The 17,080-nt window shown below is 38.0% G+C and overlaps 1 protein-coding gene across 1 annotated transcript in view; it reads left to right on the top strand.

The window, feature by feature from the left end:
- Window positions 1-17,080, top strand: part of CTNNA3 (catenin (cadherin-associated protein), alpha 3) — a 1,923,005-nt gene that overhangs the window by 1,719,233 nt on the left and 186,692 nt on the right. The window contains exon 14 of the mRNA XM_010852148.1: window positions 523-615. Coding sequence (XP_010850450.1) covers window positions 523-615 — 93 coding nt within the window. The remainder of the gene's footprint in view (window positions 1-522; window positions 616-17,080) is intronic.

The following is a 17,080-nucleotide window of genomic DNA, read 5'->3' as shown; positions in this document are numbered from 1 at the left end:
CTGATGCTGGGAGGGATTGGGGGCAGGAGGAGAAGAGGATGACAGAGGATGAGATGGCTGGATGGCATCACTGACTCGATGGATGTGAGTCTGAGTGAACTCCGGGAGTTGGTGTTGGACAGGGAGGCCTGGCGTGCTGCGATTCATGGGGTCGCAAAGAGTCGGACACGACTGAGCAACTGAACTGAACTGAACTGATGGCTTTGCTAAAGTGACAAGAAGAGGAGCTTCTCTCCATGGAACTCTCCAGGCAAGAATACTGGAGTGGATTCCCATTCCCTTCTCCAAGGGATCTTCCTGACCAAGGAATTGTGCCCGGGTCTCCAGGATTACAGGCAGATTCTTTACCATCTGAGCCATTAGTGAAGGCCTCCTGCTGAGGGCAGTTTCCTGCAAAGAACTGCTTACATAAGTACCAAGGAGAGGAGTTGCTGGGTCATAATGGTAACTCTGTGCTTGCTGAGGGACTGCCAGACTACCATTTTGCATTTCCAACAACAGTGTTTTGCTTTCTTTTTATAGACTCCAGAAGAACTAGAGGATGTTTCTGACCTGGAAGAGGATCATGAGGTTCGCAGTCACACCAGCGTTCAGACTGAAGGGAAAACTGACCGGGTAAGTCACTTCCCTGAGGGGAGAGCTGTGTGCTAGGCCCTTTCCTTATCACTCCAGGAAGTGTCTCCCAGGTGGGACCCCTGGATCTAGAACTGCTTCTGTAAAGCCCAGAGATAGGAGTCTCAGGATGCTGGGCAGCATTGTGAGGGCAATAATTTCTTCTGCCTTGAGAGCTCTCAGTGAAGCCATTTCTCATTAGGCAGTGACTCAACCCATGCCAATTGTGGTCGTTATAGTAGCCATGGGAATATCAAAGTGAAATGTATACCTGTTTGTTTAGAGTGAAAAAGAGAATCCATGAAGTTGTAAATATACTCTGAGGTTCTAGGGGAAATTAATCAAATTCTGAGGCAATATGCCTCTATTTTCTCCCTTCTACAATTCTTCCTTCTGCCCACCTCAAAACACACACACACACACGTTAATCAATTTTTGAAATACTCTGAGATGTTCTACTTTGCTTGGGAATTTGTGGAACCTTGATTTCCTAGCCACTGATAACTTGCAACTGCAGAACGGACTACATAGCATGTAGGTCTAAAGCCAGTCAATATAGCATGGTGTCTGAGACTGCCTGGGAATGCATCTGAATCAGCCACTTTCTTGCTGGGTTCCTGGGGAACTCACTTAGCCTTTCTCTACCTCTGCCCTTCAATTTTGTAAAGTGAGGGTACTAATAGTATTCTCTACATAAGGATTGCTATGGGAATCAACTAAATTAATGAAAAGCATTCTTAACCTAGTGCCTAGCTCATAGTAAGTTCTCAATCATTACTTACTGTTATTGATAATTTACTAGGTAGCAACAGGGTCATTGTTATCACTATAGCAATTATCATCATTATCATTATTACTATTATTAAATTCAGTATCATAAAATTTGGAGATGTATGAAACAGATACATTTAAGAACATCCCATGTTGGGCATTCCCTGGAGGTCCAGTGGTTAGAACGCTGTGCTTTCATTACAAAGAGCATGGGTTTGATCCCTGGCTGGGGAACCAAGATCCCACAAGATAGATGTATCTGTTAAGATGTATGTACTTGAAGTTTATATGACTAGTGAAGGAAAATGGCTTAAATCTGTCCTCTACCTCTATCAACTGGCCAGAGCTAAGATCATATTTAGATATGTTCTCTCCCAGGCATCTTACATGCTTAATAGTCCCATATTTCTTATAATTACATCTCTATGCTTTGAATATATTCATAAATTCAGTCTTATGATTATTTGAGACTTTGTCTCTGCATTCAATATAGCATTTCCTGAACTTTGTGTCCACTGGACTGAGTATATCTTTTGACATATTTCCCAAGAATCATTAATTTAGAAAGATATCATAAGATTTCGAAGTCAGAATCTGTCGATAAGTATTTGAATACTCATGCCATGCTCATTCCTGGTCACTGAATAAGACAAATGTTTGATTCCTTTTTGTTTGCAGCTGTTACGAAAAGAACAAATGCCTGTTTGGTTCTTGGATTATGCAGACTCTGCTATATCAAACATGTACTAGAACCAATTTCAGACAGTGTTCAGTAATGGAGTGACAATTATTTATTATCATTTTACTTTATGCATTGCACTTCCAGTAGCTTTGGCTCAACATCATCTGTTACTGCTGTCATTGGTGGCAAATGCCACTGGGCATTGTAAGGTCTGTAACCAACAAACAATGATTTACATTCCACACTCAATAGAGTGCAAAATACTAAGAGACCAATAGGGCATGCCTTATGAGATGGCAAAGGAACAGCAGTGGAAATTAGTGGTTATCTTAATTATTAAACATGAGTAGTCACTGGACCAACACCTGGTTCTAACCAATGATCAGGCATCCCAGAATGACACAGGAAAGTGGGTTTACTATAGGTTTATAGAGCATTCTTTAGAGTTCTTGTTTATTCAGTTCATGCCCTTAGCAAGGATGAAATAGACATCTTTTATTTTAAAAACTCAAATTGGAGAGAGATTAAAATAGACTCCTAAGATAATAAAATTCTTAAACTTGATAATAATATTTTTTGTAAGCCCTAAAAGAATCTTCTTAAATATTTCATTAAATATAAACTAAGGTACATTTTCTTTTTAAACAGAGCTGTGCCAGTTATCATTAACACTTTAGAGAATGTTTCCAAATTGTTCAGTTGTTAAGTCATGTCCAATTCTTTGTGACACTGTGGACTTCAGCACACCAGGCTTCCCTGTCCTTCACTATCTCCTGGAGTTTGCACAAACTCATGCCCATTGAGTCAGTACTGCCATCCAACCATCTCATCCTCTGTCATCCCCTTCTCCTCCTGCCCTCTATCTTTCCCCATGAAAAGTTTCCAAGTTGGTGTTTTATCTAAGAGAAGCCCTGAAGCCCTGAAGGGTTTTTTCTTTTTTTTTTTCCCCTTGATTTTACTAATCAGGGAACTCAGTTCAGTTCAGTCACTGAGTTGTGTCTGACTCTGTGACCCCATGAGCTGCAGCACGCCAGGCCTCCCTGTCCATAACCAACTCCTGGAGTCCACCCAAACCCATGACCATTGAGTCGGTGATGCCATCCAACCATCTCATCCTCTGTCGTTCCCTTCCCCTCCTGCCTTCAATCTTTCCCAACATCAGGGTCTTTTCAAGTAAGTCAGCTCTTCACATCAGGTGGCCAAAGTATTGGGGTTTCAGCTTCAACATCAGTCCTTCCAATGAACACCCAGGGCTGATCTCCTTCAGAATGGACTGGTTGGATCTCCTTGCAGTCCAAGGGACTCTCAAGCATCTTCTCCAACACCACAGTTCAAAAACATCAATTCTTCAGTGCTCAGCTTTCTTTATAGCCCAACTCTCACATCCATACATGACTATTGGAAAAGGACATATGACAAAATCTAAGCAGCATATAAGTTCTGGTAAAACAACATTTATGCATGGAAAAATGCTCTGACCTTATGCATATGAAGTACTTTTAAATCACTGAAGTCTTCAGAAACTGCAAATAGTTTCTTATGAAAAAAAAAAGAAAAAAAGGGTGTTCTTGCTTAAAAGTCACTCCTGAACTTAGAGAACTGAGCAAAGGAGAGATGAGAGAGTAACTTATAACTCTCAGTTCAGTTCAGCCGCTCAATCATGTCTGACTCTTTGCGACCCCATGAATCGCAGCACGCCAATCCTCTCTGTCCATCACCAACTCCCAGAGCTCACCCAAACTCATATGCATCAAGTCGGCGATGCCATTCAGCCATCTCATCTTCTGTCATCCCCTTCTTCTCCTGCCCCTAATCCCTCCCAGCATTAGGGTGTTTTCCAAAGAGTCGGCTCTTCGCATGAGGTGGCCAAAGTATTGGAGTTTCAGCCTCAGCATCAGTCCTTCCAATGAACACCCAGGACTGATCTCCTTTAGGATGGACTGGTTGGATCTCCTTGCAGTCTAAGGGACTCTCAAGAGTCTTTTCCAATACCACGGTTCAAAAGCATCAATTCTTCAGTGCTCAGCTTTCTTTATAGTCCAACTCTCACATCCAAACATGACCACTGGAAAAACCATAGCCTTGACTAGGCAGACCTTTGTTGTCAAAGTAATGTCTCTGCTTTTTAATATGCTGTCTAGGTTGGTCATAACTTTCCTTCCAAGGAGTAAGTATCTTTTAATTTCATGGCTGCAATCACCATCTGCTGTGATTTTGGAGCCCAGAAAAATAGTCAGCCATTGTTTCCACTGTTTCCCCATCTAATTAGACTCAAAGAATTTCCATAGTTTAAGCAAGTCCTATGGAAATGGAATCAAGTTCCAGGTCGTCTGGCACTAGCCACACACATTCTAATACAGCATGCTTGTGGATGTGGGTCAAATTTCAGCATCCCTTAAGATCTCATTGCCCAACTATTGCCACAGTCAGTGTTAAGGTGTTGATATTATAATTCCTCTAACAGAAGATGACTCATGGAACTTAACACCATAAGGCTTAGTATCAGATCTATTTAAGCCTTACACATTTTCAAATGTCCTAATACTACAGTTTTCCATCAATAACAAAATCAGATGGTTGGTTATTATTTGGAAACTACATAGTGATGCTTAGAACCTGAAAATCTCCCGAGTGAATTACTTTGTGTTGATGACATGGATTCTACTTAAGTAGAATCACACCATGGATGACCTTTTTGGGTGACACTCTGAGGTCTCCAAGGATAGAATCCAGAGACAGAGGCAGTTATTCCTCCTTCAGCCTCTTATCCCTTGGCTTCTTTGATATTTCAATGAAGGGAGCATTCTAATTTCTAGAAAGTTTCCCTAGGTTATTGTCTGCAATATAGGCAGCAGTAACCATGGATACTCAGGAATTTGCAAGTGGCAGGAGGGTGGTAGCTAAAAATATATTCCTCAAGTCTACCTAAGGGACAACTGTGGGTTTAGAAAGACTCAGTAAAATGAGTTGAAAGAGTTTTGTGAATAGAATGGTTGAGCAAGTGGCTTGCATTTTTTGGCCCTGCTATAGACTGCAAGGAGATCCAACCAGTCCATTCTGAAGGAGGTCAGCCCTGGGATTTCTTTGGAAGGAATGATGCTAAAGCTGAAACTCCAGTACTTTGGCCACCTCATGCAAAGAGTTGACTCATTGGAAAAGACTCTGATGCTGGGAGGGATTGGGGGCAGGAGGAGAAGGGGATGACAGAGGATGAGATGGCTGGATGGCATCACTGACTCGATGGACGTGAGTCTGAGTGAACTCCGGGAGTTGGTGAGGGACAGGGAGGCCTGGTGTGCTGTGATTCATGGGGTCGCAAAGAGTCGGACATGACTGAGCGACTGATCTGATCTGATCTGATAGAAATATAACGTAGACATTAAATGTGTGGACTTTGGTTGGATACACACAAACTTTGGTTCAAAATGGAGTTCTACCAATTTGCATCCATGCGTCCCTGGGAAAGTTAGTTTATATTTCTAACTTTCAGTTTCCTCATCTGTAAAATTGTGATAATAATAATATCTATTATTACTAATAGATTAAGTGGAAGAAATGAGTAAAGGGAGTCAAAAATGCTCAGAATGAAGAAAATAGTATCTATTTTATAGATCTTTTTGAAGATGAGATATATGAAAAATAAATTCATTTCTCATGCAAAGGAAATACTCAATAAATTTTGATTTTTACAACAGTGAATGTCAGTATGTGCATAGACTTGTGTGCACTAATGTTACACTTCATTTCCTTTTGACTATTTCAAAGAGCTTTGTAAATACAGATCTCTCAGTCTTTCAATATAAGATTACTTTGGTCATCTGGTTTTGTGGAGATCAACATTTAGCAATCGATTACCAAAATTTTTTCTGAGTTTTTTCTTTTTTTTCCCCCTCCTCAGGAAGGGAACTTTTCAGAAAGTGCTTTAAGTGGTTAAAAGGGAGATGATATTAACGTGATTATTAATGATGCTAACACTTTTATGTACATTTTTATTCATGTAAATAATGTGGATCTGAAATAATGGTCAGAAAAAGCAACTTTTGATAGTAAGAACAAAACACTTTACCCCATAATTGCCAATTTCTTATTTCCTTCAATGATTGTGGAATGCCTGGCTCCTCATTGGGAGCTTTTCTTTTTTGTGGAATTGTGGTAGCTTGGTGATCTATTAGTTTCCATCTTTCTCCAGAGTCCTCAGTTACCTTCACTAAAATATATAGGGCTTAATTTCCTAATTTTATGGTACATACTCATAAAAAAGAAAAAAAAAACAGTCATCCTGGTATTTTATAGGGTGTATGTTGGTGATTGTTTTGCAAGTAGTCATTTGAAATCACCTACTCTTTCTCTGCCTCTGTTCACAAAGGACAGATGTTCTAGTGTCTTCCCTCTGCCAAAACAGCTGGAAAGCCAGTAAGATCTAAAGACAAAAAAATGTGTCCTGCCTTACACAATTTAAACTGTGATTATTTCTTATAGATAAGGAGTGTGAAAGGGAACTTATTTAACATTGCTGACTAAGGCTAGGTTTTTATTGGAAGGTATTTGAAGTTGTGGTTTCTAATTGCTGAAATCCAATTGAATAAATATAGCATTAAAATAAACAATTAAAATTTTATAATTTCAACTATAGATATTTATTTCAATATGATAAAGTTATACTTTTTTAAAGATACATTATTCATCATATTTATAGGTGATCCAAAATGAAAGAAATTGTAATTTGTTGTCAGTTTGATGACTCATATTTGTGCTATCTTTAATATTATACCCACTGAAGAATATATAGTTTGTAAACCTACCCTGCCTTAAAGAATACCATTGAGACCATTAAATTTATATATGCTTTATAAACAGAAGTAAATTAGGACAGAAATAAAAACAGTTGCCTAGGTTACTGGAACACCCTCAAAGCATCAATAGCAGCAAATGAATTGGAGCATATCAAATCTTAAAATACTGGAGATGATTCTTGGTATTAAAAAGTGCCTCAAACTTCATGTTGGTGATAGGTAGAACATGCTCATTGTTGCTTTTTAACATGCAGTCTGCTGAATATCTTCCACCATGAGAAAGAAATATCACCATGAATGAGTGGTGTATTTTAAAAATTGGAAACATTTTAATAGTCCTATTATCAGAATACACTCTCCACAATTCAAGTTTATACTGAATTACCATGCAGAATATGAAGAAGATATGACCTCATTACCTTGTTAATATAGTTTGGTTTAGGTTGCTATGAAAAGCACAGGTCTGGTAAGCCTGAATGAAATGGCATTACTCAGCAGCACTACACTATTGCACATTATCATCATTTGTTTTTACAATTTCTATTCTGTATTTGGTGATGACTCTGCTTTCTTACCCTTCTGAGTGAGCATTCTCAGTGCTTCATTGTTTTCTCTTCCTCTGTCTATTCATATACATGAGGGTTCTGATGTAAGCTCTGGAGTCCTCAAGTTTTTTCCACTTTTCTTGGATATGCTCCTTCAGTCCCAAGACTTCAGATGTCATATATAGAGTGGCCAACTCCTGTCTCCTGAACTCTGGCTGAATATATTAGTAGGCCTGTAGGCTTTCTTGCCTCATGTAGCTCACAGGTACCTGTGAAATTCAATGTTTCCAAGCCTGAATGCATCATTTTATGCACAAATCTAACCTGACTCCCATATTTCTTATGATGCTGCTGTACATTCATGTACAAGTCTGAACCTGTGAATTATTATTTTTACTCCTTCTTACAGCTAATCATACAATATGTTCTGATTTTATTCTTTTCAATATTTTCTGAACTAATCAATTTTTTCACCACCTCCACTATACCACTTTCAAAGAAAATGTGCACTGGACAGGGTTATAAAGGACAGAGGAAGACTTTACTCAAGACTCTTACAATAGGAGAGAGAGAGACCTGAACTTAGGCTGAGTTCAAGCTTGCTGAAACAAGGAGGTGAATTTCAGAGATGAGGCGAGGGGAATTGGAGGCCATCTATGTGTGCTAACTGGCTTTACCCAAAAGAAAAGTGAACTTTCCCTATTTTCATGACAGGAGGTAATATACTTTTGTAATGTGCAGCAAGGTGCCCTCTAAAGTTAAGCTCCTCCCCTTCCACAGAGACTGGAAGTTAAGGCTCCCTCTTCCTTGATGATTACATTTCAGAGGGATGGCTCCTAGGTCCCTGAGAAAGACAGTCCTGGGTTGTAAAACTGGCAAGAAGCATGGAAAATACTTACATCTAAAAGATACAAAGAAATTATTGTCAGTTTTATGAAGTGCATGGTCTAAGAAAGGGGAGGTCAGGGGCTGAGAGTCTGGAAGAAGGCTGTGTAAAGCCCAGTCAAGGTATGCTGTGTGTGCAGTGCTTAGTCGCTCAATCGTGTCCGACTCTGCGACCCCATGGACTGTAGCCCACCAGGCTCCTCTGAAAGGTCCACAGGGACTTTTTAGGCATTCCAAGAATACTGGAATGGGTTTCCATGCCCTCCTCCAGGGGATCTTCCCAACCCAGGGATCTAACCTGTGTCTCCTGAATTGCAGGCAAATTCTTTACAGTCTGAGAGGCCTGTTAAGCTGAGGGGAGTGTTAAGGTTGTTTTGGTCAGCACCTTAATTCAGACACTGGCATCTCTTGCTTGATTACCTATAGCAGACTCTGAAATTGTCTCTTGTCTCTAGCTTTGTAAACTTTCATTCCCTCACTTGAACTCATATGTTTCTAAAGTGCAAATCTCTCATCCGTCACCATGCATTAAACTCCGTCACCATGCATGTAGGTCTCAGTGTCTCCCCATCCAACCCCTCAATGTCCTATGTACCTACAAGAGCTTCAGGATCTACTCTCTGCTCCTCTTTTGCCTCATATTTCACCACTTTCCCTCCACATGTGACCTTTTGTATGGAAATCATTCTTCCTAGAAGGCAGAGGCTCTCCGCATACAGTTCTCTTTGAGGAACACAGTTATTTTCCCCATTTCCACAGTTATGTCCTCCCTTTCATCAATAAATACCTGCTCATCATTAGGATTTCAAAATTGCTTAGACTTCTGAAACACAAGTCCAAGTATAATTTTCCCCAACATCCATCTGTAATATATAGAGAGTCCCACATCATGATATTCATTTTTGTCCATATAATTTCCTGTATGGTGGCTTTTTTTTCCCCTTCATTCATTAAATCTAACTAAACCTCATTCGTGCAAAGAGCACATTTTTGTCTCATTTAATGTTATATTTATAGAGCCTCGCACACTTCCTGGTACAAATCTAGATAAAGATTTAGATATAGATGATGGAGAAAGGTAAGTATTACCTTCCTTCTGTAAGACATCTTGCCTCAAAGGACACTAGGTCCTCAATATATTAAGCCTAGTTGATTACATAAATTTCTTTCCTGATCTTTCTGCCTTCCAACAGTCATACTTACTTAAGATTGATAAATCTTACTATAAATTGTTAGGTCACTACTCTGAAATATTCTGTGGCTCCCTGCTACCCAGTACCTGCTAGTATAAATATTAATTGCTCTGCTTCTTGCTAAAGTTCTTTACAATGCCTCCTTATTCCTGGTCCTCTAGGCATACAAATCCAAAGACTCTCTTTATTTCCTGAAATGACTCCTGTGTTCCTGGTAGTTAGGAGTATCCTTAAGACTATGCTTTTTCCCCATGTCCAAACTGTCTACCTTTTGTCCTCTGTCAAATGCAAAAGTTCTTTAAGATGAGCTCAATTCCTTTTATTTAAAAGAGGCTTTCTTTATTCTTAGACACTGTTGATTTAATGATGCAAAAACTTCTGTTGAGCAGCAGTCTAAAGGGCACTGTACTTATTCCTTTTTAATTTTTACACGCTAGGGCTACCAGGATCTATCTTTCCCTATCCACAGTGAGGTATTGTACTTGGAAGTGTCAACTTTGTTTCATACAACTTCTTTGCCCAAATTGAAATTCAGTGTCATTCCTCTGACTTTACAAGTCATTGTAATTTAGGCAGAGAAATTTAGACAGAGAAAATTAAAGTTCAAAGCATTGTTATTATTTTACCTAAAAAAATTGTATATTGGAGTTATTTCCATAAATAGTTCTTAAAATGTCAATGCAGGAAAGATAGTTGCCAAATATATTAATATATTCTCACTTATCAGACAATGGAACTATATTAAAATATACATATTTCACCTTACCTTGACTTTTGAGAAGTTCTCAATTAAAATTAATGCTTAGTAACTAATCTTTAATGCCTGGAATATTTGTCTCTTGTTTCTAATTGATGGTCTTATTCAACAGAGTGTGTTCTACTCATCAATGCCTTCAGGGCAGAGGAAAAAGCAAGTAGAAAAGCCTTCAGGAAGGAAAGCTCTTGGAAGCAAGTATTAAGGGAGTGAAGGGGGTCTAAGACTAAAAATGAGGCCTGATATTGTAGGGCATGTAAGTCATTGTAAGACAGCTTTTATCTTGAATAAGGTGGGAAGCTGTTGGATAACTTTGAGTCAGAATGACATATGGCTTATTTTAAAGGAGTCATTCTGAATATTGTTTTGAACACTCTGAGTAGTGTTCAATAGAAAGCAGGAAATTAGAAAAGTACTGCTAGTTTCCAAGTAAGAAATGAGGCTAAGACTGATTTTAAAACTAGAGAGATTAAAAGTTGTCGATTGAGTATATATAGTGATGGGTGAATCAATGAATTCACTGAAAATTAGTTGCTGAGTATCAGAGACAGAGAAGGGAGTCAAGTACAACTCAAGGTTTTTGCCTTGAGAACTGGGAATGTGTACTTATCATTTATAGTGTTATGAGGGAGATGAAATTGAGCAGATTACAGATGGTGGAAGATGAGAAATTAATTTTGGATATGTCTAGTCTAGTCAAGGATATGGTTTTTCCAGTGGTCATGTATGGATGTGAGAGTTGGACTGCAAAGAAACCTGAGTGCCGAAGAATTGATGCTTTTGAACTGTGGTGTTGGACAGACTCTTGAGTCTCCATCCTAAAGGAGATCAGTCCTGGGTGTTTATTGGAAGGACTGATGTTGAAGCTGAAACTCCAATACTTTGGCCACCTGATGCAAAGGGCTGACTCATTGGAAAACACCCTGATGCTGGGAAAGATTGAGGGCAGGAGGAGAAGGGGATGACAGAGGATGAGATGGTTGGATGGCATCACCGACTCAATGGACATGGGTCTGGGTGGACTCTGGGAGTTGGTGATGGACAGGGAGGCCTGGCGTGCTGCGGTGCATGGGGTCGCAAAGAGTTGGACATGACTGAGCGACTGAATTGAACTGAAGGCGATGGCACCTCACTCCAGTACTCTTGCCTGGAAAATCCCATGGGTGGAGGAGCCTGGTAGGCTGCAGTCCATGGGGTCACTAAGAGTCAGACACAACTGAACGACTTCATTTTCACTTTTTCACTTTCATGCCTTGGAGAAGGAAATGGCAACCCATGCCAGTGTTCTTGCCTGGAGAATCCCTGGGGCAGGATATCCTGGTGGGCTGATGTCTGTGGGGTCACACAGAGTCGGATATGACTGAAGTGACTTAGCAGCAGCAGCAGCAGCAGCAGAGTCTAGAAATTCTATAAGACAAACAACTGAGGATGTCAAATAGGCAGATTTGAAATTTACAAACTAGACTGGAATTCATTTCACATGCATAGCTTTATATTACAGTTTTACAACCTTCTCAACTTACAGTGAAGTTTTATATATTACAGGGTGACCATTTTTTGCCTCAAAAAAAAAAAAATGATAGCGTTAGGTCTAGTTCCCTTCTGTGTTTAGACTTCATCTCTCGAAAATCTTCTCTTTTCTGATACAGTTGCTTTTCTGAATATTACCTTTTTGGATGACTTCTACTGACCACCTTTGTTAAAACTGTAGCCCTATCCCACTCCCATATAAACCTCTTTTCCTCTCTGTTTCTCTCCATAATATTTCCTTTCACTGTCTGACATACTACATCTTTATTTGATTTGTTTGTCAACTATACAGTAAATTCAATGAAGGCAGTGATTTTAATCTTTTTTTCTCCCAGTGATATATCCCTCAAATGTAAGTATTGGACACATAATATATATACTATAAATATTTATTGAATGAATAAATGGATGAATTTTATTGACCAAAAGTGTGTTTTGGGAAGAAATATATGCAGAAAATTGGAGAGGAGAGGCATCATTATGGATAAAACATTCATATCCAGTCAATAAATAGTTTGTCTACAAAATAAATACCATAATTCTTATTTTTCAAAATTAATGTTTTAATAGATAATTACCCAAGCAGTAGTTATTTGCAAAAATTTTCTGAGGTTGAAGTGTTTAAGTGATTCTTTGTCTTCTCTTCTGGAGTTGAGAGGTGTTTGTGATGGACATTTGATTACAAATTGTTGCCCTTTATCTCATTCTTTTCATTGTTGCATTGTTGTCATTGAAAAAGTCCTATTTCTTTTACTGTTGAAAATTTAACATACATAAATTAAATACTTCTGAATTTTTAGTCTCTGGTAAAATATGAAATATGTGCTTATAACTTCTTTCCCTATTAAAAGCAATGTGTTTAAACGTGTTTCCCCATTTAAAACAATGGTCAAGGTAGTAAAAGATCTAAAAAGCAAATCTGACTTTTTAAAAATTACCTTTGCACATTAAAGAACCACAATCTAAATCTTGGGTTTTTATATGCATATTTTTAATCAGCAAGTGATTATTAACTTTTCTTTATTTTTTTAAAAGCATAAATATATGGCTTGGTTAAAATCCCACATAAATATGAATGGATATAGGACACAAATAATCCCCCAGTGTAGAGTCATCAGCTCTATAAAACTCGTACTTGTGAGAAACAAGGCTTTTTAAAATGTCATCCCCAGATACTTCTCCACCTTTCTGATTCTAATACAATTTAAAGAAAGAGAACACACTTTCTAGAGTCAGACACCCAAGTTTGAATCCTGGTTCCATAACTTATAACTGTTGATATTCAGCAAGTTACATAACTCACCTATGTCTGTTTGCTTATTTTTAAATGGACCTACTTACATCTGAGGGTTACTGTGAAGCATTTGAGTTAATATTTATACAAAGCAGTAAATGGTTAAGTGGCCAAATTTGTTAACATCATCATGATCAGTCATCATTACCAATACTGCTATCATCATCATCATCATTTGTTGAATGGGTTCACATTCATAACACCTTTGCTAATTCTGCAGGTTAACAATATTCACTTTACTGATTAGTCCTCTTCACCTTTTCCAGAACTACTTGTGGAGAAAACTAGCTTGATCAGCTAAGCTAAATAAGGTCCCTCTTATATCCCTTTGCATGGTATCCTTTCATGGATTTGTTGTTAATTTATGGATAGGTAGCCATTGAATCAGGGTAGGTGACCTACCCTGGCCTAGTTTCAAGCTTTAGATGAAAATAAAATAGTCTATGTTGGTTCTTTGGGTGGAAAATTATTTAGGAAGAAATCAGGCTCTAAATGGATATTGGGTGCATTGATGCTAAGATAGGCACACAAAATACAATACCACAAAAAATCAATGCCAGACTGTTGCCAAGGAAGGTAAGAGTCATCTGCATCCAAGAAATGTTCACAAAGCACTTGCCTGTATGATTCATGGACCTGGTCACTTGGAACTTTCACTATAAGACATAGCAATTGAAATGTGTACAGGGGCTATATAGTCAGCAGAATCGAGTGAAGACATCACCACCTGGCAAACAAAATACTCACCTTCCACACTAATGACTACAAGTGTGTTATCCAAGTATGGAATTTGAATGGGTTCTAGAAGTCTATGACTTGAGAAAACAACTTTCTGTCTAGGCTAGGTAGACACAGTGAGATACTCAAAATTTTCCTCTTCAGTCCAAGAGATTGTCATGTAAAGTGTAAATCATGTATTTCCAAAGCAACAATTTGGAAGTTTTTGATCTCTCTGCTCTCCAGGTACTATTAGCCCACCTGTGAATTTTAAAGTGACAGAGCTACTTTAGTCTTCTCTCCTAGTTCTTATGTTTAACTAGAGGTAAGAGGTCCAAATCCTTCTACAAGCAAAATCCTGGGTACAGAGAAGAGTAAAGAACCTAGGCAGAAACAAAGTGCTTTATAGTTTCAATTGGCTTGAAGGTTAAGATTTTAAAAGAAAGGAAAGCCTTCTAAAATTAGCAGCAAAGCATATTTACCTTTCTAATAGTCCTTTTTAAAATTGTGGATGACATTGATCTTTACTGGCATTCTGATGGAACTTTGAAGTTTTACACATTACTAACACTGAATTTTAATAAAGACAATTTAAACAATTCCCCCAATTTCCTATTATATTAAAATTACATGCCTATCCTCTTTCATAGCTATGTGTTTTTGAGTAAGCATGTCATTTATTGTCTCTAAATTAAGAAAAATTATATACTTGAAATTAGATAACTGTAACTTTCAGGAGATCAAGATCATAGAATTTGCACTTGAAGTATACCTTGAGAGAAGTTGGAATTAACAGTCTTCCATGGAGGATCCAGTATGACAGGAAAATATCCTTCCAGTTTTAAAAAATGTCCAATTTTTTAAATCAAATTATGCTTTTATCTGTAAAACTCATGAGTATACTCTAGATAAATATCAGCTGCTTATTCTGATGATGATGATAGCAGTAAAAACAAAACTTATTAAATTAACTTATTAAATACTTATTAAATTAACACATTAAATTAATGCTTAATATATAGCAGGCACTTTGTTAAATTTTCTCCACAACTACCTTTGAAGTAGATATTACTATCTCCACCTCAAAACCAGAACACAGAGAGTTTGTGCCAGTACCTGGTATTATGTAGTATGAAGTGACATAGCTGAGACTGACCCTAGACAGAGAATAAAACCTGCCAGACTGTTGGTGTACGGCCAGGTGTATGGCAGGTTCTTGCCATACACCTGACAAGAAGTGCTAGATTTATGGGAAACCACGACTGATACACCAGTTGCAAGTTTGGCCTAAAATCTCATTCAAAGTGGAAGGAATCTACATTTTGAAATCAAGCTGCATAGAAGCAGAGCCAGGGCTGTTATTACACCTGCTGCCCACATTCATTTGCTTGCAACTTTATAGTCATGAATGCAGCATTAAACTAGTGTAGTTCTGTGAAAAGATGAAGTTAGAAACTACTGTTACTGAAATTTCCTTAAAATTATATAAAATGATGTGATAGAGAAAAGGGATTTTATTTGCAAAGAATAGTTTCAGAAAATATGCAGAAACTTGGTTCCATTTGCTTTCATTTTTATGAGTTACTAAGAGGTAAACAAAAGAGCTCTGGCTTTGGAATCACTTTTACTATGGTGGATCTTGGTTTCTTTTGTTAGTGACTGTATGACTCTGAGTTAATTTATTTCTCTGAGATTCTGATTCCTGATACTTCAATTCAGATAATATCTATCTTGAAGTATTATAATAAGAAAGAATGTTTGTAAAAGACCCAGTGCTATGATAGAATGAGTATGTGCCTAACACAGGATCAGTTTTATTAATATACAGTGTTTATGAAATGCAGAGATACCTAATCAAAAGGGACTCATATATTTGTGAAGTGACATGAAAGTTGCTCAGTTCGTATCCGACTGTTTGCGACCCTATGGACTATACAGTCTATGGAAATATCCAGGCCAGAATACTGGAGTGGGTAGCCTTTCCCTTCTCCATGGGATCTTCTCAACTCAGGGATCGAACCCAGGTCTCCCGCATTGCAGGTGGATTCTTTTCCAGCTGAGCCACAAGGGAAGGCCAAGAATACTGGAGTGGGTAGTCTATCCCTTCTCCAGTGGATCATCCCAGTCCAGGAATCGAACTGGGGTCTCCTGAATTGCAGGCAGATTCTTTACTAACTGAGTTATGAGTACAGTGGATTAAAAACAACCCTCAAGTCAAGGTGAACCATAGCAGGTTAATAAAACAACAGTTTGAATTTTCAGGGAAGAAATAGAGAAATAGGCATAAGGAATGGGAATAAATGGATGGTGGGAAGTAACAAAGAAGGGAAGCCAGGGAAGAGGAAAGGAAGGAAGGAGAGAAGGAATTATCTTGGGGTATGGAAAGCACTCTATTTACCAACACTGACAGTGTGCAATGTACTGCAGAATATGACTAACACAATCTGTACAAGATAAAAGGAAAGTAAACATTTATTTTTGTGACCTTGGGTGATAAAGGACTTTCCAACTATGATACTAGATAAGCAAAAAAAAAAAAAAGACAAAGGAAAAAGCAGGTACATTTTACACCTGAAAACACAATGTAGAGTAAAATAAACCAGAACAAAAAACAATGAAGTCTGAAAAACAAAAGAAAAACATGAATTTTGTGAGATGATAGCAATTTATATAAGAAAGTGTTTTATGTAAATAGATTCTAACCAATTAATAAGAAAAATGTCTCTTCCTTCCCCATCCCTCACCCTCCAAAACAGAAAATTGGGCAGAGGTCCTGAACAGGATATTCATAAAGCATTCATACGTGTTTAGAATAAGCATCCAAACAGTTGTTCTGTCCCATCAAAAAATGCAGAAACACTAACGAAAACAAACATGAAATACGGTCTCTTTGTCATATTTGCAGAAATTAAAAAAAAAGAAAAATTGTTGATATCCATTATCAGATAGGTGACTTAGAAAGTATACACTTAATTAGCTATTAATGATGGTAAACTTTCTGGAGGGAATTTGGAAATATTATATTGAAAAATTTTATAAAATTGCTTTTTCTCTGTCTTCTAAAATTTTTATTCCAGTTACATTTAGATAAATGTGGAAAGAAATCTGGGCTTCCCAGGTAGTATTATTGGTAAAGAACCCACCTGCCCATGCAAGAGACAGATGCAGGTTATATCCCTGAGTCCGGAAGATCCCCTGGAATAGGAAATGGCAACCCTCTCCAGTATTCTTGCCTGGAGAATCCCATGGACAGTGGAGCCTGCCAGGCTACAGTCCATAGGGTTGCAAAGAGTCACATATGATT

The sequence above is a fragment of the Bison bison genome, unplaced genomic scaffold (genome assembly GCF_000754665.1).
Source record: "Bison bison bison isolate TAMUID 2011002044 unplaced genomic scaffold, Bison_UMD1.0 scf7180017864309, whole genome shotgun sequence".
In the NCBI taxonomy this organism is placed as follows: domain Eukaryota; kingdom Metazoa; phylum Chordata; class Mammalia; order Artiodactyla; family Bovidae; genus Bison; species Bison bison.
Note: the sequence above shows the minus strand (reverse complement) of the source record. Positions and strands in the feature narration are given on the sequence as shown.